Source organism: Pempheris klunzingeri, chromosome 18 (genome assembly GCF_042242105.1).
Source record: "Pempheris klunzingeri isolate RE-2024b chromosome 18, fPemKlu1.hap1, whole genome shotgun sequence".
Taxonomy (NCBI): domain Eukaryota; kingdom Metazoa; phylum Chordata; class Actinopteri; order Acropomatiformes; family Pempheridae; genus Pempheris; species Pempheris klunzingeri.
This window is the reverse complement of record NC_092029.1, coordinates 590885-607890: the sequence shown is the minus strand read 5'-3', so window position 1 is coordinate 607890 and position 17006 is coordinate 590885. Positions and strand designations below refer to the sequence as shown.

The 17006-nt window shown below is 48.4% G+C and overlaps 1 protein-coding gene across 1 annotated transcript in view; it reads right to left on the bottom strand.

The window, feature by feature from the left end:
- Window positions 1–269: 269 nt before the first annotated feature.
- Window positions 270–17006, bottom strand: part of asap2b (ArfGAP with SH3 domain, ankyrin repeat and PH domain 2b) — a 27936-nt gene continuing 11199 nt past the window's right edge. Inside the window, exons 13-26 of the mRNA XM_070849836.1 lie at window positions 16301–16434; window positions 15666–15760; window positions 15390–15579; window positions 14772–14857; window positions 14444–14559; window positions 13440–13507; window positions 13165–13272; window positions 12327–12561; window positions 12131–12235; window positions 11429–11699; window positions 11287–11345; window positions 4638–4702; window positions 1678–1797; window positions 270–1591 (exon numbers count right to left, since the gene is read on the bottom strand). Coding sequence (XP_070705937.1) covers window positions 1517–1591; window positions 1678–1797; window positions 4638–4702; window positions 11287–11345; window positions 11429–11699; window positions 12131–12235; window positions 12327–12561; window positions 13165–13272; window positions 13440–13507; window positions 14444–14559; window positions 14772–14857; window positions 15390–15579; window positions 15666–15760; window positions 16301–16434 — 1727 coding nt within the window. The 3' untranslated portion in view covers window positions 270–1516. The remainder of the gene's footprint in view (window positions 1592–1677; window positions 1798–4637; window positions 4703–11286; window positions 11346–11428; window positions 11700–12130; window positions 12236–12326; window positions 12562–13164; window positions 13273–13439; window positions 13508–14443; window positions 14560–14771; window positions 14858–15389; window positions 15580–15665; window positions 15761–16300; window positions 16435–17006) is intronic.

The window sequence follows — 17006 nt, the reverse complement described above, 5'->3', positions numbered from 1 at the left end:
CAGAAACAGCACAGAGTCCTTTTAAAGAGCCAGTTCTAATTCATCTTAAATGTCAAAAAATAATTGTAAAAAAAAGACAGAAGCAACTTCATTAACTGATTAATCACTGAAGTCCAGTAAACGTCTGGTTTTAGCTTCTCCACTGTGACGAGTCTCTACCAAAACCTCGGATTGGATGGTGGGAATAATCTTTCTCTGCAGCCCAGGATGGAAACAACGGAGGAAAGAAGAGATCGAGACGGAAAAGAGAGGTCGTGACACGTTTCCTGTGGGGTGAAGGAGTAACCTGAGGTGTGTTTAATGACACTGTGTGTTAGAAGACCAGAAGAGGACAGAAAACACCCATCAGTCTCAGATCATATGGCCAGTAGGTGCTGCCACAGCCTCGGCTCCGCTGGGGTCAGTCTGTCCTCGGGGTGCTGAGCCCGCCGTGGAGGCGCCGGAGGGTCGGGGAGGTCCAACGCCGGTCGTCTGGTCGGGTTCGTGTTGGAGGGGCTCAGGGTCGGACCGGTTTAGCTCCTCCAAACAGAATGGGGGAGACTGAATCTTTATGGAGAACACTGCTGTCTTTAAATAACAGCATTAAAGGGACAGGTCACCCCAAAATACAAACTCCTTATTTCTTACAGCTGTTTGCCATCCGGACGGCTTCACTGTGAGCCGTAGCGATGTTTGTGGCTCGAATGACCTCGACAGAAATAACGTGAACTAATTATCATGGAAAGGTTTTCATTCTCCCTCCAAAAAGTCCAAAAAAGAAGATGTTGTCCTGGTTTGGACCACGTGGACTGAAGATCGGGAATAAAAACTGGGCTGTGCTCTTCATTCATTTTTCCTTCATTCTTCTGCAGAGTCTAAGATGAAAGCTTCCCACAGATGGTTTCTGGTGCTGCTGTTTGTTTGGTTAAATGTAAAACCAGACTGACTGACAGCTTTTTGTGCAGCAGGAGGAAGCGGAGAAGTGGGGGCCATCGTTACGGGCATTCACTGACGTTACTGTTCGGTAGAAACAGGTCTGAGGATTATCTCCAGGAACCAGGTCCTGGTTCTTGGAGATAATCCTCAGATCTCATTGTGTCAGCTGGTCCAAACTCACCAGCTCACAGCAAAACCATCTGGAGGGTAAAGGGCTCTGCAGGTCAGAGGAACAACATGGAGGTTTGATTTGGGGGCGAACTGTCCCTTTAAGATTTCCTTTCACTGGATGCACAGTAAGAAAGCAGCCTGACTGAACCATCAGGGCTGGTTACAACATGTTTCCACACATTTAAACATTTAAAGTAAAGTGTGAACGAGGCACCGGCATGATGAGGAGGAGTTTAAGGTGGAACTGCAGGGTTCAGTCTCATGAAGCTTTAAGGTGGAACAGAAAGCAGCTGTTCTGTTTCCGTGTGGCGGTCTGGATCCAGTCCTAGGTCGGCTCCGGCTCCCTGGACGATCCATCCGGAGTCTTCGTCCCATCAGACGGCGCCGTACCGGACGACAGGAAGTGAGCGGCATGATGGCGGCGCCGACGTCACTCTGTGATGAAGTGGACGAAGGTGACGGGAAACGCGCCCCGCCTGCTCGGCTCTCCTTCGACGTAGCCGACCTGAAACGCAGCACAGAGGTCAGCTGACGGGGGTCAGAGGGGGGCGATGATGCGTTTCCTGTTTGGGAGGCGGAGCCATCACTCACCCACCACTCGCTGTCCTCCTCCCCCTCCACCACGATCACCTCCCCCTCGCTGAACGTCAGCTCGTCAGGATGATCAGCCGAACAGTTATAGATGGCCTTCACTCTCTGAGGCTTCTGCTTCTACACACACACACACACACACACACAGACACACACAGCGACACACACACACACACACAGCGACACACACAGCGACACACACACACACACACAGACACACACACACACAGACACACACACACAGACACACACACACACACAGACAGAGACACACACACACACACACACACACACACACACACAGCGACACACACACACACACACAGCGACACACACACACACACACACAGACACACACACACACACAGACAGAGACACACACACACACACACACACAGACAGAGACACACACACACACACACACACACACACACACACACACACACACACACACAGACACACAGACAGAGACACACACACACACACACACACAGACACACAGACAGAGACACACACACACACACACACACACACACACACACACACACACACAGACACACAGAGTTTATGGACAATCAACTAAACCAAACTGCATTAACAAAACCATACATTTAAGCAGTCACATTCTCAGATTACTTCAGTGAGTGAATCTGTAAATGTCTGACAGAATAAACTGTTCAGCTCTGATCATTTTCAGCAGCCGAGTCATCAGATCTCCATTTGAGGGATTTTGCTATGGAGATTTTGTACGTGATGTTAGAAGATGAGACCAAATGTCTCACTGACTGACAGGAACAAACCTGGGCGATCTGTCCCTCTACGTGTTGTCCCTCTACGTGTTGTCCCTCTATGTGTTGTCCCTCTACGTGTTGTCCCTCTATGTGTTGTCCCTCTGTGTGTTGTCCCTCTACGTGTTGTCCCTCTATGTGTTGTCCCTCTGTGTGTTGTCCCTCTATGTGTTGTCCCTCTACGTGTTGTCCCTCTATGTGTTGTCCCTCTACGTGTTGTCCCTCTATGTGTTGTCCCTCTACGTGCTGTCCCTCTATGTGTTGTCCCTCTACGTGCTGTCCCTCTCTGTGTTGTCTCTCTATGTGTTGTCCCTCTACGTGTTGTCCCTCTGTGTGTTGTCCCTCTACGTGTTGTCCCTCTACGTGTTGTCCCTCTACGTGTTGTCCCTCTACGTGTTGTCCCTCTATGTGTTGTCCCTCTACGTGCTGTCCCTCTATGTGTTGTCCCTCTACGTGCTGTCCCTCTATGTGTTGTCCCTCTATGTGTTGTCCCTCTACGTGTTGTCCCTCTACGTGTTGTCCCTCTGTGTGTTGTCCCTCTGTGTGTTGTCCCTCTACGTGTTGTCCCTCTACGTGTTGTCCCTCTACGTGCTGTCCCTCTACGTGTTGTCCCTATGTGTTGTCCCTCTATGTGTTGTCCCTATGTGTTGTCCCTCTACGTGTTGTCCCTCTATGTGTTGTCCCTCTATGTGTTGTCCCTCTATGTGTTGTCCCTCTATGTGTTGTCCCTCTACGTGTTGTCCCTCTGTGTGTTGTCCCTCTGTGTGTTGTCCCTCTACGTGTTGTCCCTCTACGTGTTGTCCCTCTACGTGCTGTCCCTCTACGTGTTGTCCCTATGTGTTGTCCCTCTATGTGTTGTCCCTATGTGTTGTCCCTCTATGTGTTGTCCCTCTACGTGTTGTCCCTCTATGTGTTGTCCCTATGTGTTGTCCCTCTGCGTGTTGTCCCTCTGCGTGTTGTCCCTCTGCGTGTTGTCCCTCTGTGTGTTGTCCCTCTGTGTGTTGTCCCTCTGTGTGTTGTCCCTCTATGTGTTGTCCCTATGTGTTGTCCCTCTATGTGTTGTCCCTCTATGTGTTGTCCCTCTACGTGTTGTCCCTCTGTGTGTTGTCCCTCTGTGTGTTGTCCCTCTGTGTGTTGTCCCTCTGCGTGTTGTCCCTCTGTGTGTTGTCCCTCTGTGTGTTGTCCCTCTATGTGTTGTCCCTATGTGTTGTCCCTCTATGTGTTGTCCCTCTATGTGTTGTCCCTCTACGTGTTGTCCCTCTGTGTGTTGTCCCTCTGTGTGTTGTCCCTCTGTGTGTTGTCCCTCTGCGTGTTGTCCCTCTGTGTGTTGTCCCTCTGTGTGTTGTCCCTCTGTGTGTTGTCCCTCTATGTGTTGTCCCTATGTGTTGTCCCTCTATGTGTTGTCCCTCTATGTGTTGTCCCTCTACGTGTTGTCCCTCTATGTGTTGTCCCTCTATGTGTTGTCCCTCTGTGTGTTGTCCCTCTGTGTGTTGTCCCTCTATGTGTTGTCCCTATGTGTTGTCCCTCTATGTGTTGTCCCTCTATGTGTTGTCCCTCTGCGTGTTGTCCCTCTACGTGTTGTCCCTCTGTGTTGTCCCTCTATGTGTTGTCCCTCTATGTGTTGTCCCTCTACGTGCTGTCCCTCTACGTGTTGTCCCTCTGTGTTGTCCCTCTATGTGTTGTCCCTCTATGTGTTGTCCCTCTGTGTTGTCCCTCTATGTGTTGTCCCTCTACGTGTTGTCCCTCTATGTGTTGTCCCTCTATGTGTTGTCCCTATGTGTTGTCCCTCTGTGTGTTGTCCCTCTACGTGTTGTCCCTCTACGTGTTGTCCCTCTACGTGTTGTCCCTCTATGTGTTGTCCCTCTACGTGTTGTCCCTCTACGTGTTGTCCCTCTGTGTTGTCCCTCTATGTGTTGTCCCTCTACGTGTTGTCCCTCTACGTGTTGTCCCTCTTGCTGCACATATTTTCTATGATACGTTTCCATATTCTCTCTTCATTCATGTGTCTTGACTTGCAGTACTGACTTCTTTCTTCTTCCCTCTGGAGTGAAAATTTACATAAACCTGATTCTGCTTAAAAGGACCTGTCTCCCTGTTCTCCTCTCGTACTGCTGGACGAGTGTTACCCTGTCGACCTCTGACCTCTGGCGTTGCTGCTGTCTGAGCACTTACAGAGAAGGCGCTCCTGGGTTTGGGTGTCGGGGGAGAGGGACTCTGGGGGGATCTGGCGTGTGAGCCTGCAGACAGAAGAACCACACAAACAAACTTGACTATCAGACGATCAGTCTGTATAAAGAAGCGTCCTCTGATTGGTCGGTATCAGTCTATAAAGAAGTGTCCTCTGATTGGTCGGTATCAGTCTGTATAAAGAAGCGTCCTCTGATTGGTCGGTATCAGTCTATAAAGAAGTGTCCTCTGATTGGTCGGTATCAGTCTATAAAGAAGTGTCCTCTGATTGGTCGGTATCAGTCTGTGTAAAGAAGCGTCCTCTGATTGGTCGGTATCAGTCTGTATAAAGAAGCGTCCTCTGATTGGTCGGTATCAGTCTGTAAAGAAGCGTCCTCTGATTGGTCGGTATCAGTCTGTGTAAAGAAGCGTCCTCTGATTGGTCGGTATCAGTCTGTGTAAAGAAGCGTCCTCTGATTGGTCGGTATCAGTCTGTGTAAAGAAGCGTCCTCTGATTGGTCGGTATCAGTCTGTATAAAGAAGCGTCCTCTGATTGGTCGGTATCAGTCTGTATAAAGAAGCGTCCTCTGATTGGTCGGTATCAGTCTGTAAAGAAGCGTCCTCTGATTGGTCGGTATCAGTCTGTATAAAGAAGCGTCCTCTGATTGGTCGGTATCAGTCTATAAAGAAGCGTCCTCTGATTGGTCGGTATCAGTCTGTATAAAGAAGCGTCCTCTGATTGGTCGGTATCAGTCTGTGTAAAGAAGCGTCCTCTGATTGGTCGGTATCAGTCTGTAAAGAAGCGTCCTCTGATTGGTCGGTATCAGTATGTAAAGAAGCGTCCTCTGATTGGTCGGTATCAGTCTGTGTAAAGAAGCGTCCTCTGATTGGTCGGTATCAGTCTATAAAGAAGCGTCCTCTGATTGGTCGGTATCAGTCTGTGTAAAGAAGCGTCCTCTGATTGGTCGGTATCAGTCTATAAAGAAGGGTCCTCTGATTGGTCGGTATCAGTCTGTGTAAAGAAGCGTCCTCTGATTGGTCGGTATCAGTCTGTAAAGAAGCGTCCTCTGATTGGTCGGTATCAGTATGTAAAGAAGCGTCCTCTGATTGGTCGGTATCAGTCTGTGTAAAGAAGCGTCCTCTGATTGGTCGGTATCAGTCTATAAAGAAGCGTCCTCTGATTGGTCGGTATCAGTCTGTGTAAAGAAGCGTCCTCTGATTGGTCGGTATCAGTCTATAAAGAAGGGTCCTCTGATTGGTCGGTATCAGTCTGTGTAAAGAAGCGTCCTCTGATTGGTCGGTATCAGTCTGTATAAAGAAGCGTCCTCTGATTGGTCGGTATCAGTCTGTAAAGAAGCGTCCTCTGATTGGTCGGTATCAGTCTATAAAGAAGCGTCCTCTGATTGGTCGGTATCAGTCTATAAAGAAGCGTCCTCTGATTGGTTGGTATCAGTCTGTGTAAAGAAGCGTCCTCTGATTGGTCGGTATCAGTCTATAAAGAAGCGTCCTCTGATTGGTTGGTATCAGTCTGTATAAAGAAGCGTCCTCTGATTGGTCGGTATCAGTCTGTAAAGAAGCGTCCTCTGATTGGTCGGTATCAGTCTGTATAAAGAAGCGTCCTCTGATTGGTCGGTATCAGTCTGTAAAGAAGCGTCCTCTGATTGGTCGGTATCAGTCTGTATAAAGAAGCGTCCTCTGATTGGTCGGTATCAGTCTGTAAAGAAGCGTCCTCTGATTGGTCGGTATCAGTCTGTATAAAGAAGCGTCCTCTGATTGGTCGGTATCAGTCTGTATAAAGAAGCGTCCTCTGATTGGTCGGTATCAGTCTGTAAAGAAGCGTCCTCTGATTGGTCGGTATCAGTCTGTAAAGAAGCGTCCTCTGATTGGTCGGTATCAGTCTATAAAGAAGCGTCCTCTGATTGGTCGGTATCAGTCTGTAAAGAAGCGTCCTCTGATTGGTCGGTATCAGTCTGTAAAGAAGCGTCCTCTGATTGGTCGGTATCAGTCTATAAAGAAGCGTCCTCTGATTGGTCGGTATCAGTCTGTAAAGAAGCGTCCTCTGATTGGTCGGTATCAGTCTATAAAGAAGCGTCCTCTGATTGGTCGGTATCAGTCTGTATAAAGAAGCGTCCTCTGATTGGTCGGTATCAGTCTGTATAAAGAAGCGTCCTCTGATTGGTCGGTATCAGTCTGTAAAGAAGCGTCCTCTGATTGGTCGGTATCAGTCTGTAAAGAAGCGTCCTCTGATTGGTCGGTATCAGTCTATAAAGAAGCGTCCTCTGATTGGTCGGTATCAGTCTGTAAAGAAGCGTCCTCTGATTGGTCGGTATCAGTCTGTATAAAGAAGTGTCCTCTGATTGGTCGGTATCAGTCTGTAAAGAAGCGTCCTCTGATTGGTCGGTATCAGTCTGTATAAAGAAGCGTCCTCTGATTGGTCGTATCAGTCTGTATAAAGAAGCGTCCTCTGATTGGTCGGTATCAGTCTGTAAAGAAGCGTCCTCTGATTGGTCGGTATCAGTCTGTGTAAAGAAGCGTCCTCTGATTGGTCGGTATCAGTCTATAAAGAAGCGTCCTCTGATTGGTTGGTATCAGTCTGTATAAAGAAGCGTCCTCTGATTGGTCGGTATCAGTCTGTAAAGAAGCGTCCTCTGATTGGTCGGTATCAGTCTGTATAAAGAAGCGTCCTCTGATTGGTCGGTATCAGTCTGTGTAAAGAAGCGTCCTCTGATTGGTCGGTATCAGTCTGTATAAAGAAGTGTCCTCTGATTGGTCGGTATCAGTCTATAAAGAAGCGTCCTCTGATTGGTCGGTATCAGTCTGTATAAAGAAGCGTCCTCTGATTGGTCGGTATCAGTCTGTAAAGAAGCGTCCTCTGATTGGTCGGTATCAGTCTATAAAGAAGCGTCCTCTGATTGGTCGGTATCAGTCTGTATAAAGAAGCGTCCTCTGATTGGTCGGTATCAGTCTGTATAAAGAAGCGTCCTCTGATTGGTCGGTATCAGTCTGTATAAAGAAGCGTCCTCTGATTGGTCGGTATCAGTCTGTATAAAGAAGCGTCCTCTGATTGGTCGGTATCAGTCTGTAAAGAAGCGTCCTCTGATTGGTCGGTATCAGTCTGTAAAGAAGCGTCCTCTGATTGGTCGGTATCAGTCTGTATAAAGAAGTGTCCTCTGATTGGTCGGTATCAGTCTGTAAAGAAGCGTCCTCTGATTGGTCGGTATCAGTCTATAAAGAAGCGTCCTCTGATTGGTCGGTATCAGTCTGTATAAAGAAGTGTCCTCTGATTGGTCGGTATCAGTCTGTAAAGAAGCGTCCTCTGATTGGTCGGTATCAGTCTGTAAAGAAGCGTCCTCTGATTGGTCGGTATCAGTCTGTATAAAGAAGTGTCCTCTGATTGGTCGGTATCAGTCTGTAAAGAAGCGTCCTCTGATTGGTCGGTATCAGTCTGTATAAAGAAGCGTCCTCTGATTGGTCGGTATCAGTCTGTATAAAGAAGCGTCCTCTGATTGGTCGGTATCAGTCTGTAAAGAAGCGTCCTCTGATTGGTCGGTATCAGTCTGTGTAAAGAAGCGTCCTCTGATTGGTCGGTATCAGTCTGTGTAAAGAAGCGTCCTCTGATTGGTCGGTATCAGTCTGTATAAAGAAGCGTCCTCTGATTGGTCGGTATCAGTCTGTATAAAGAAGCGTCCTCTGATTGGTCGGTATCAGTCTGTAAAGAAGCGTCCTCTGATTGGTCGGTATCAGTCTGTATAAAGAAGCGTCCTCTGATTGGTCGGTATCAGTCTATAAAGAAGCGTCCTCTGATTGGTCGGTATCAGTCTGTATAAAGAAGCGTCCTCTGATTGGTCGGTATCAGTCTGTATAAAGAAGTGTCCTCTGATTGGTCGGTATCAGTCTGTAAAGAAGCGTCCTCTGATTGGTCGGTATCAGTCTGTATAAAGAAGTGTCCTCTGATTGGTCGGTATCAGTCTGTAAAGAAGCGTCCTCTGATTGGTCGGTATCAGTCTGTATAAAGAAGCGTCCTCTGATTGGTCGGTATCAGTCTGTATAAAGAAGCGTCCTCTGATTGGTCGGTATCAGTCTGTAAAGAAGCGTCCTCTGATTGGTCGGTATCAGTCTGTAAAGAAGCGTCCTCTGATTGGTCGGTATCAGTCTGTGTAAAGAAGCGTCCTCTGATTGGTCGGTATCAGTCTGTGTAAAGAAGCGTCCTCTGATTGGTCGGTATCAGTCTGTATAAAGAAGCGTCCTCTGATTGGTCGGTATCAGTCTGTATAAAGAAGCGTCCTCTGATTGGTCGGTATCAGTCTGTAAAGAAGCGTCCTCTGATTGGTCGGTATCAGTCTGTATAAAGAAGCGTCCTCTGATTGGTCGGTATCAGTCTATAAAGAAGCGTCCTCTGATTGGTCGGTATCAGTCTGTATAAAGAAGCGTCCTCTGATTGGTCGGTATCAGTCTGTGTAAAGAAGCGTCCTCTGATTGGTCGGTATCAGTCTGTAAAGAAGCGTCCTCTGATTGGTCGGTATCAGTATGTAAAGAAGCGTCCTCTGATTGGTCGGTATCAGTCTGTGTAAAGAAGCGTCCTCTGATTGGTCGGTATCAGTCTATAAAGAAGCGTCCTCTGATTGGTCGGTATCAGTCTGTGTAAAGAAGCGTCCTCTGATTGGTCGGTATCAGTCTGTGTAAAGAAGCGTCCTCTGATTGGTCGGTATCAGTCTATAAAGAAGGGTCCTCTGATTGGTCGGTATCAGTCTGTGTAAAGAAGCGTCCTCTGATTGGTCGGTATCAGTCTGTATAAAGAAGCGTCCTCTGATTGGTTGGTATCAGTCTGTGTAAAGAAGCGTCCTCTGATTGGTCGGTATCAGTCTATAAAGAAGCGTCCTCTGATTGGTTGGTATCAGTCTGTATAAAGAAGCGTCCTCTGATTGGTCGGTATCAGTCTGTAAAGAAGCGTCCTCTGATTGGTCGGTATCAGTCTGTATAAAGAAGCGTCCTCTGATTGGTCGGTATCAGTCTGTAAAGAAGCGTCCTCTGATTGGTCGGTATCAGTCTGTATAAAGAAGCGTCCTCTGATTGGTCGGTATCAGTCTATAAAGAAGCGTCCTCTGATTGGTCGGTATCAGTCTGTATAAAGAAGCGTCCTCTGATTGGTCGGTATCAGTCTGTATAAAGAAGCGTCCTCTGATTGGTCGGTATCAGTCTGTAAAGAAGCGTCCTCTGATTGGTCGGTATCAGTCTGTAAAGAAGCGTCCTCTGATTGGTCGGTATCAGTCTATAAAGAAGCGTCCTCTGATTGGTCGGTATCAGTCTGTAAAGAAGCGTCCTCTGATTGGTCGGTATCAGTCTGTAAAGAAGCGTCCTCTGATTGGTCGGTATCAGTCTATAAAGAAGCGTCCTCTGATTGGTCGGTATCAGTCTGTAAAGAAGCGTCCTCTGATTGGTCGGTATCAGTCTGTATAAAGAAGTGTCCTCTGATTGGTCGGTATCAGTCTGTAAAGAAGCGTCCTCTGATTGGTCGGTATCAGTCTGTATAAAGAAGCGTCCTCTGATTGGTCGGTATCAGTCTGTATAAAGAAGCGTCCTCTGATTGGTCGGTATCAGTCTGTAAAGAAGCGTCCTCTGATTGGTCGGTATCAGTCTGTGTAAAGAAGCGTCCTCTGATTGGTCGGTATCAGTCTATAAAGAAGCGTCCTCTGATTGGTTGGTATCAGTCTGTATAAAGAAGCGTCCTCTGATTGGTCGGTATCAGTCTGTAAAGAAGCGTCCTCTGATTGGTCGGTATCAGTCTATAAAGAAGCGTCCTCTGATTGGTCGGTATCAGTCTGTATAAAGAAGCGTCCTCTGATTGGTCGGTATCAGTCTGTGTAAAGAAGCGTCCTCTGATTGGTCGGTATCAGTCTGTATAAAGAAGTGTCCTCTGATTGGTCGGTATCAGTCTATAAAGAAGCGTCCTCTGATTGGTCGGTATCAGTCTGTATAAAGAAGCGTCCTCTGATTGGTCGGTATCAGTCTGTAAAGAAGCGTCCTCTGATTGGTCGGTATCAGTCTATAAAGAAGCGTCCTCTGATTGGTCGGTATCAGTCTGTATAAAGAAGCGTCCTCTGATTGGTCGGTATCAGTCTGTATAAAGAAGCGTCCTCTGATTGGTCGGTATCAGTCTGTATAAAGAAGCGTCCTCTGATTGGTCGGTATCAGTCTGTATAAAGAAGCGTCCTCTGATTGGTCGGTATCAGTCTGTATAAAGAAGCGTCCTCTGATTGGTCGGTATCAGTCTGTATAAAGAAGCGTCCTCTGATTGGTCGGTATCAGTCTGTAAAGAAGCGTCCTCTGATTGGTCGGTATCAGTCTATAAAGAAGCGTCCTCTGATTGGTCGGTATCAGTCTGTATAAAGAAGCGTCCTCTGATTGGTCGGTATCAGTCTGTAAAGAAGCGTCCTCTGATTGGTCGGTATCAGTCTGTAAAGAAGCGTCCTCTGATTGGTCGGTATCAGTCTGTATAAAGAAGTGTCCTCTGATTGGTCGGTATCAGTCTGTAAAGAAGCGTCCTCTGATTGGTCGGTATCAGTCTGTATAAAGAAGCGTCCTCTGATTGGTCGGTATCAGTCTGTAAAGAAGCGTCCTCTGATTGGTCGGTAATCAATCCTAATAAATGTAATACCTCGTTTGTCCACAGGCGCCGTCCTGACTGGAGGTCTCTGAGGAGGACGCTGCCCTGATCTGAAACCAGAGTAAAACACCATCAAGGAGAGTCCAGTTTGTCCCTGTAGCCCAGAACAGCCCCCCTGCAGACCAGTACGTACCCAGTGAGTGATTTTGGGGACTTGGGTCCTGGCGGCGGCGGCGGCGGCGGCGGCTTGCTGGTCTGGTGACTGGGCACCGGTGGGGGGAGGTGCGGAGCTTTGAAGTGTGGTGGTGGCGGGACGGTGGGTGGTGGTGGGACTGGAGGCACTGGGGGGAGCGCTGTCGCATGTGGGGGAGGGAGAGGGGGGAGGGGGGTGTTCCTGGCGGACAGGGTCTTGGTCTCCAACATGCTGGACCTCTTGTTTACCGGAAGAGGAGCTGCTGGGAGCACTGGGAGAGGAAGAACACAGGAAAACATGGCCGACGGTGGGGCTTCAGCAAGTACAACATAAAACACAGAGAACACTTCTGATTAACGACAGCACATCAGGTGAGCCGGGATTGGCTGGAGGAGGAAACAGGTGGACCAATCAGGAGCTGCAGGATGTTTAATAAAACTTTATTCATTCCTCTTTAACATCATCATTTTATTCACTGACGACAAATGTTTTCAGAGGTGACTTTTTTAGTTGGTTATGGTTTTGTTGTTATTCGTACTTCTTTCTACATCCTCGCCTGGAGTGATGTCACAGTGCTCTGGGGTACACTCCTACATCAGAGCAGGAAGTGTAAAGTTGGTCTTTAAAGCGTTGATGCTGCTTGTGTTACGTTTCTGGGAACTTTTATTTTGAAATAAGAAGCTGAAAGGAAGTGACACTCACCATACATGGAGGAGTTCCTCTCAGGGGCTTGAGGGTTTGGGGGGTCTGAGGACGACCGCTGTCTTCCTACGCTGTCCATGGCAGCAGGTTTACCGTGTCCTGAACCTGCAGGGAGGCAAACGGGGCACAAAGGAGGGCGTCAGCGAACACACCGATCAGCTCATCGGTCAGCTGTGACGACCAGTCAGGCTCTGACCTCTAGTGGGAGCTCTGGGAGGCAGCGGCGGCGTTGGTCCCGGTGGCGGCAGGTTGAGGTCCAGCATGGTCCCGTAGGTCTCGTTGCTGACCATCATGCTGGGGACCTGAGGCCTCTGTTTGTCCCGCACCAAGCAGGCGGCGTCCCGGGCCAACGCTGCCAGGTTGGGCTGCATGGGGGTGCTGCTCGGCACGAAGCAGCTGACCGGACGCTCCTCACGGCGGTTAGGGATTGGCTGTAGGAAACAGACTGGTATTCACCTTAAAGGCCATACAATATACTGCACCAGACTTCATTGACAAAAAGGGGAATTTTACCTCACAGAGCACGGGAACTGCTGGTCTGCTGCTGCTTCAACCAGTTAGTTAGTTTGTGTTGTTATGTGTTACACAAATATTGGGCTGGATCTGAATTAACCCTTAAAACATCAAAGTCACACAACAACACAGACACACTGACTGATGGAGGCAGCAGCAGAGCAGCAGCTCCTGTGTCCTGTTCTCTAAAATCCCTGTTTTAGTGAATGTAGTCTGGTGTGTGTGCTGTTTGTGGTTAAACCAAAAGGATCTTCCAGGTCTCTCTCTGTAGGGATCCTTTCCATGATGCTGTCACACACTTAGAATAACACTCTGAGCCTGTCAGTGGATCAAACAAGCTCTTTTAGTGGACCTACTGTGATCAGGTGCAGTTGTCCCAAAGGATCACGTTGCAGCCATTGCAGCCCGTTTGGTGGCTGCTGGCTGAGGTGATCTACTGGACCAGTTCCAACACTTTTACTACCTACCAGTCACTCACACACAAGGATGAGGACAGAGAGGACCATGGGGTAAAAGCTGACCTTGTCCTCCATCTCGTCCTCGCTCTCGTCCAGGTCGTCGTTCTGGAGACGCCACTCGTACTCCACATGAACGTGGACGTTAAACTTTCCCGTCTGAGCCTGAGTCAGCTGACACGTACAAAGACAGACAGCAATGTTTTAAAAACAAGATGAATGAATCCATTCAAAATGACAAAGACAGAAAATGAAGTGGCTTTATCTTAGCCTAGCCTAGCTTTAGCTTATTTTACAGCAGGCTGACTTAGTTTAAGAGAAACATCATATAAAACAGGTACCAGTTCTTCACACTGAGTGTGTCGCAGACGTTTGGCGATGTCCAGCGGCGTCTCTCCGGCTTCGTTGGCTGTGGAGACAAATTCATGATCGACTGAAGCATTTCACGGAAAACTGAGACATTTTAAAACTGAAGGTTTGAGGTGTCGCCCTCGTGAGGCTGTAACGCTCCAGGAAACTCAGCTATTCAAAGGAAAACTTCTTTATTTTCATCTTCTATCAAAGGCAAAACAAATTATTATAAAATTAATTATGGACATTTTGATGGATCAGGGGATCACCAAAGTCTGTAGGATTCACCCTCTGGGGACCATGAATCAGTTCAGGCTGCTGATGCTGCTGCACTCACTTCATGTCATTGACACGTAGCGACCGATCCTCATTCTGACTCGGCTCAGGTGTGACTGACAGATAATCAGGAGACAGCTGCTGTGGAGAGGTGGGGGGGGCTAATGCTAACACTGGGGCTAACATCTGTCTTGTGTTCATCCCGTCTGGTAATGTTGGAGGATTTTACCAGATACAACCTGAAAACTAACAAACGAGCCGACAAACCGGAGAGACGGAGCTCCGTCCCAGGTTTCACCTGACGGACGCTGCGGCACAGGACGGATGCAAACATCCGCCCAGACGGGCGACTACGGAGACAGCTCGGCGTGTTAGTGAGGCGCTGAGCTAAAGCTAGTTTCTCCCTTTAACCTGGTAGATCACCATGGCAACAGATGCTGCAGACCAGACCAGGTTCCGATCAGAGCGCTGCCTTTTTCCCCTGATGGCGTTCTCTCCGAGCGACGGCGGTCCTCAGCTGAGGGAACTTACTGAGCTGTTAGTGACGCCACGTTGGGAACACAGCTGCCCCGCATCGACACAACACCCCCGCCGTACCTGCAACACCCCCCCGCCATACCTGCAACACCCCCCACCGTACCTGCAACACCCCCCGCCGTACCTGCAACACCCCCCCGCCGTAGATTTCTACTTGAGAAGTTTAACTTTGGTCTCTTACTGATGGACACTGAAGCTTTTCCTCTCAGCAGCAGCTTGAGACATTCGCTGTTGTCGGTCAGACAGCAGTAATGCAGAGCTGTGCTTCCTCTGGCCGTCTGCTTGTCCAGGTTACCACTGAGACACACACACACACACACACACACACACACACACACACACACACACACACACACACACACACACACACACACACACACACACACACACACACACACACACACACACACACACACACGTACGTTTGGGTTTTGGACGACACAAACGCTGAATGAATTCATCAGGGAAACATTGGATAATGACAGTAACTGTTTGCTGCTGACGGTCACCTGTTCTGGGCGAGGAAGTCAACAATGTGGAGGGAGTTCCTGTCGCCCATGCGGACCGCCAGGTGGAGCACCGTCTCTCCGGGTTCCTGATGGAAACAAACAGAAAGCAATGAAGCCAATGTTCTGCTGTGGACGGGGGCAGCGGTGCTTTGCATTGCTGCAGCCATTTGTGACGGGAACTGAAGCTGCTCTCTGCAAAGCCACCAGACTTCATTGGCAAAAACAGTAATTTTACCTCAAAGAACACGATTCGCAGGTCTGCTGCTGCATCGATCAATTCGTCTGTTTGTCTTATTGTGTGACTTTGGTGTTTTTAAATGGTGTCCTTGGATCCAAACTAACATGTTTTGCTTGTTGATCGAGGCAACAGCAGCACAGCGAACTCCTGTCTTCTGCAACATAAAATCACTGTTTTTCTCAATGGAGTTTGGTCGCTTTGAGGAGATCATAGAGCAAAACAACTACTTCATTTCCCCGACTGTCCAGCAGCAGCGTGAAGCGGTGAAAATAGAAACTATATACAATAAACACACCGGTTATGGAGAAGGACCTCACCACATTTCAGACAACAGACACCAGAGAAGCGTAGAGAGTTAGAAGTGATGTGTGTGCTCGTACGTGTTCGTTGGGCTGTGGGCTGGCCTCCATCAGGTCCACCCCCTCAGCGTACACCTGCAGCAGAGACAGGACGTCCCGGTTCCTGACGGCCTCGTACAGAGCCTGCAGTCTGGACGCGGCGTCGGCGCACAGTCGCTGAGCAAAACGCTTCTCCGTGTACTTGGCGGTGATGTAGTCCTTCCTCGTCTGCCTGGAAAGAGCCAGAGCACAGAGACGTGAGCGCCGCCTTCCTCCCTCTCCGCCGCCGCCGGCCTCACACCCGCCGCCGTCACTCACATGTCGCTGCTCGGAGAGGGTTTGGTGATGTCCTGCGCCGACAGATCCGCCTCCATGATCTCATTGAAGCTGGCATTTCCCACGTTCTTCGCCAACTAAAACACAAAACGACAAACATCTCAGGTCAGGTGCTCTTAAAGGGACAGTTCACCCCAAAAAGCAAGACTCCATGTGGTTCCTGTGACCAGTGGAGCTGTTATTGATCTGGCAGTCTTGCTGTGAGTTGGTGAGTTCTGGAGATGTCTGCTGTGGACTTCTGTCTTCTCTCCAACACTAATGGAACTGGACGCCACTTGGAAAACTAAAAGTGCAAAATAATACATCTGTAAAACTCGTGTGTTTTTTCACTTCTGGTTTCCAAAACTCACCAACTCTCAGCAGCTGGGTGAAAAACTGAACTACAGGCCAGAGGAGCAGCATGGAGGTTTGATTTATGGGTGAACTGTCCCTTTAAGGTTAAATGGCAGATTTTAAATTAAATGTCATCAGATTTAACAAATCAAACTGTCCGCTGACGACAGCACGATAAAACACTGACTGAACCAAACCAAACAAGAGCTTCACTTTCAGCAGGACTCTCTCTGACTGGACGCTCAGATGTCCGTCACTGGTGGGGGACAGTGAAGGGGACTCACCAGCAGCTCGGAGGTTCCCAGGACGTCCAGGTCCAGGCTCTGGATCCTGGAGTAGTGGACCCCCATCTCCCGGTGGATCCCCGAACACTCGATACAGATCAGCACCCCCAGGTTGGTGGACAGCCAGGTGGGACCTGCCGGGGCGAGGGGGGGGGGGGGGGGGGGGGTTTCATGCTGTCATTAGTTTGAGCCTCAGGTTCACACACAGACTGTTTAACAGTAGTACTACAGTAATAGTACTACAGTAGTACTACAGTAATAGTACTACTGTAGTACTACAGTAATAGTACAGTAATAGTACTACTGTAGTACTACAGTAATAGTACAGTAATAGTACTACAGTAGTACTACAGTAATAGTACAGTAACAGTACAGTAATAGTACTACAGTAGTACTACAGTCGTACTACAGTAATAGTACAGTAATAGTACTACAGTAGTACTACAGTAATAGTACAGTAACAGTACAGTAATAGTACTACAGTAGTACTACAGTCGTACTACAGTAATAGTACTACAGTAGTACTACAGTAATAGTACAGTAACAGTACAGTAACAGTACTACAGTAGTACTACAGTCGTACTACAGTAATAGTACAGTAATAGTACTACAGTAGTACTACAGTAATAGTACAGTAACAGTACAGTAATAGTACTACAGTAGTACTACAGTCGTACTACAGTAATAGTACAGTAATAGTACTACA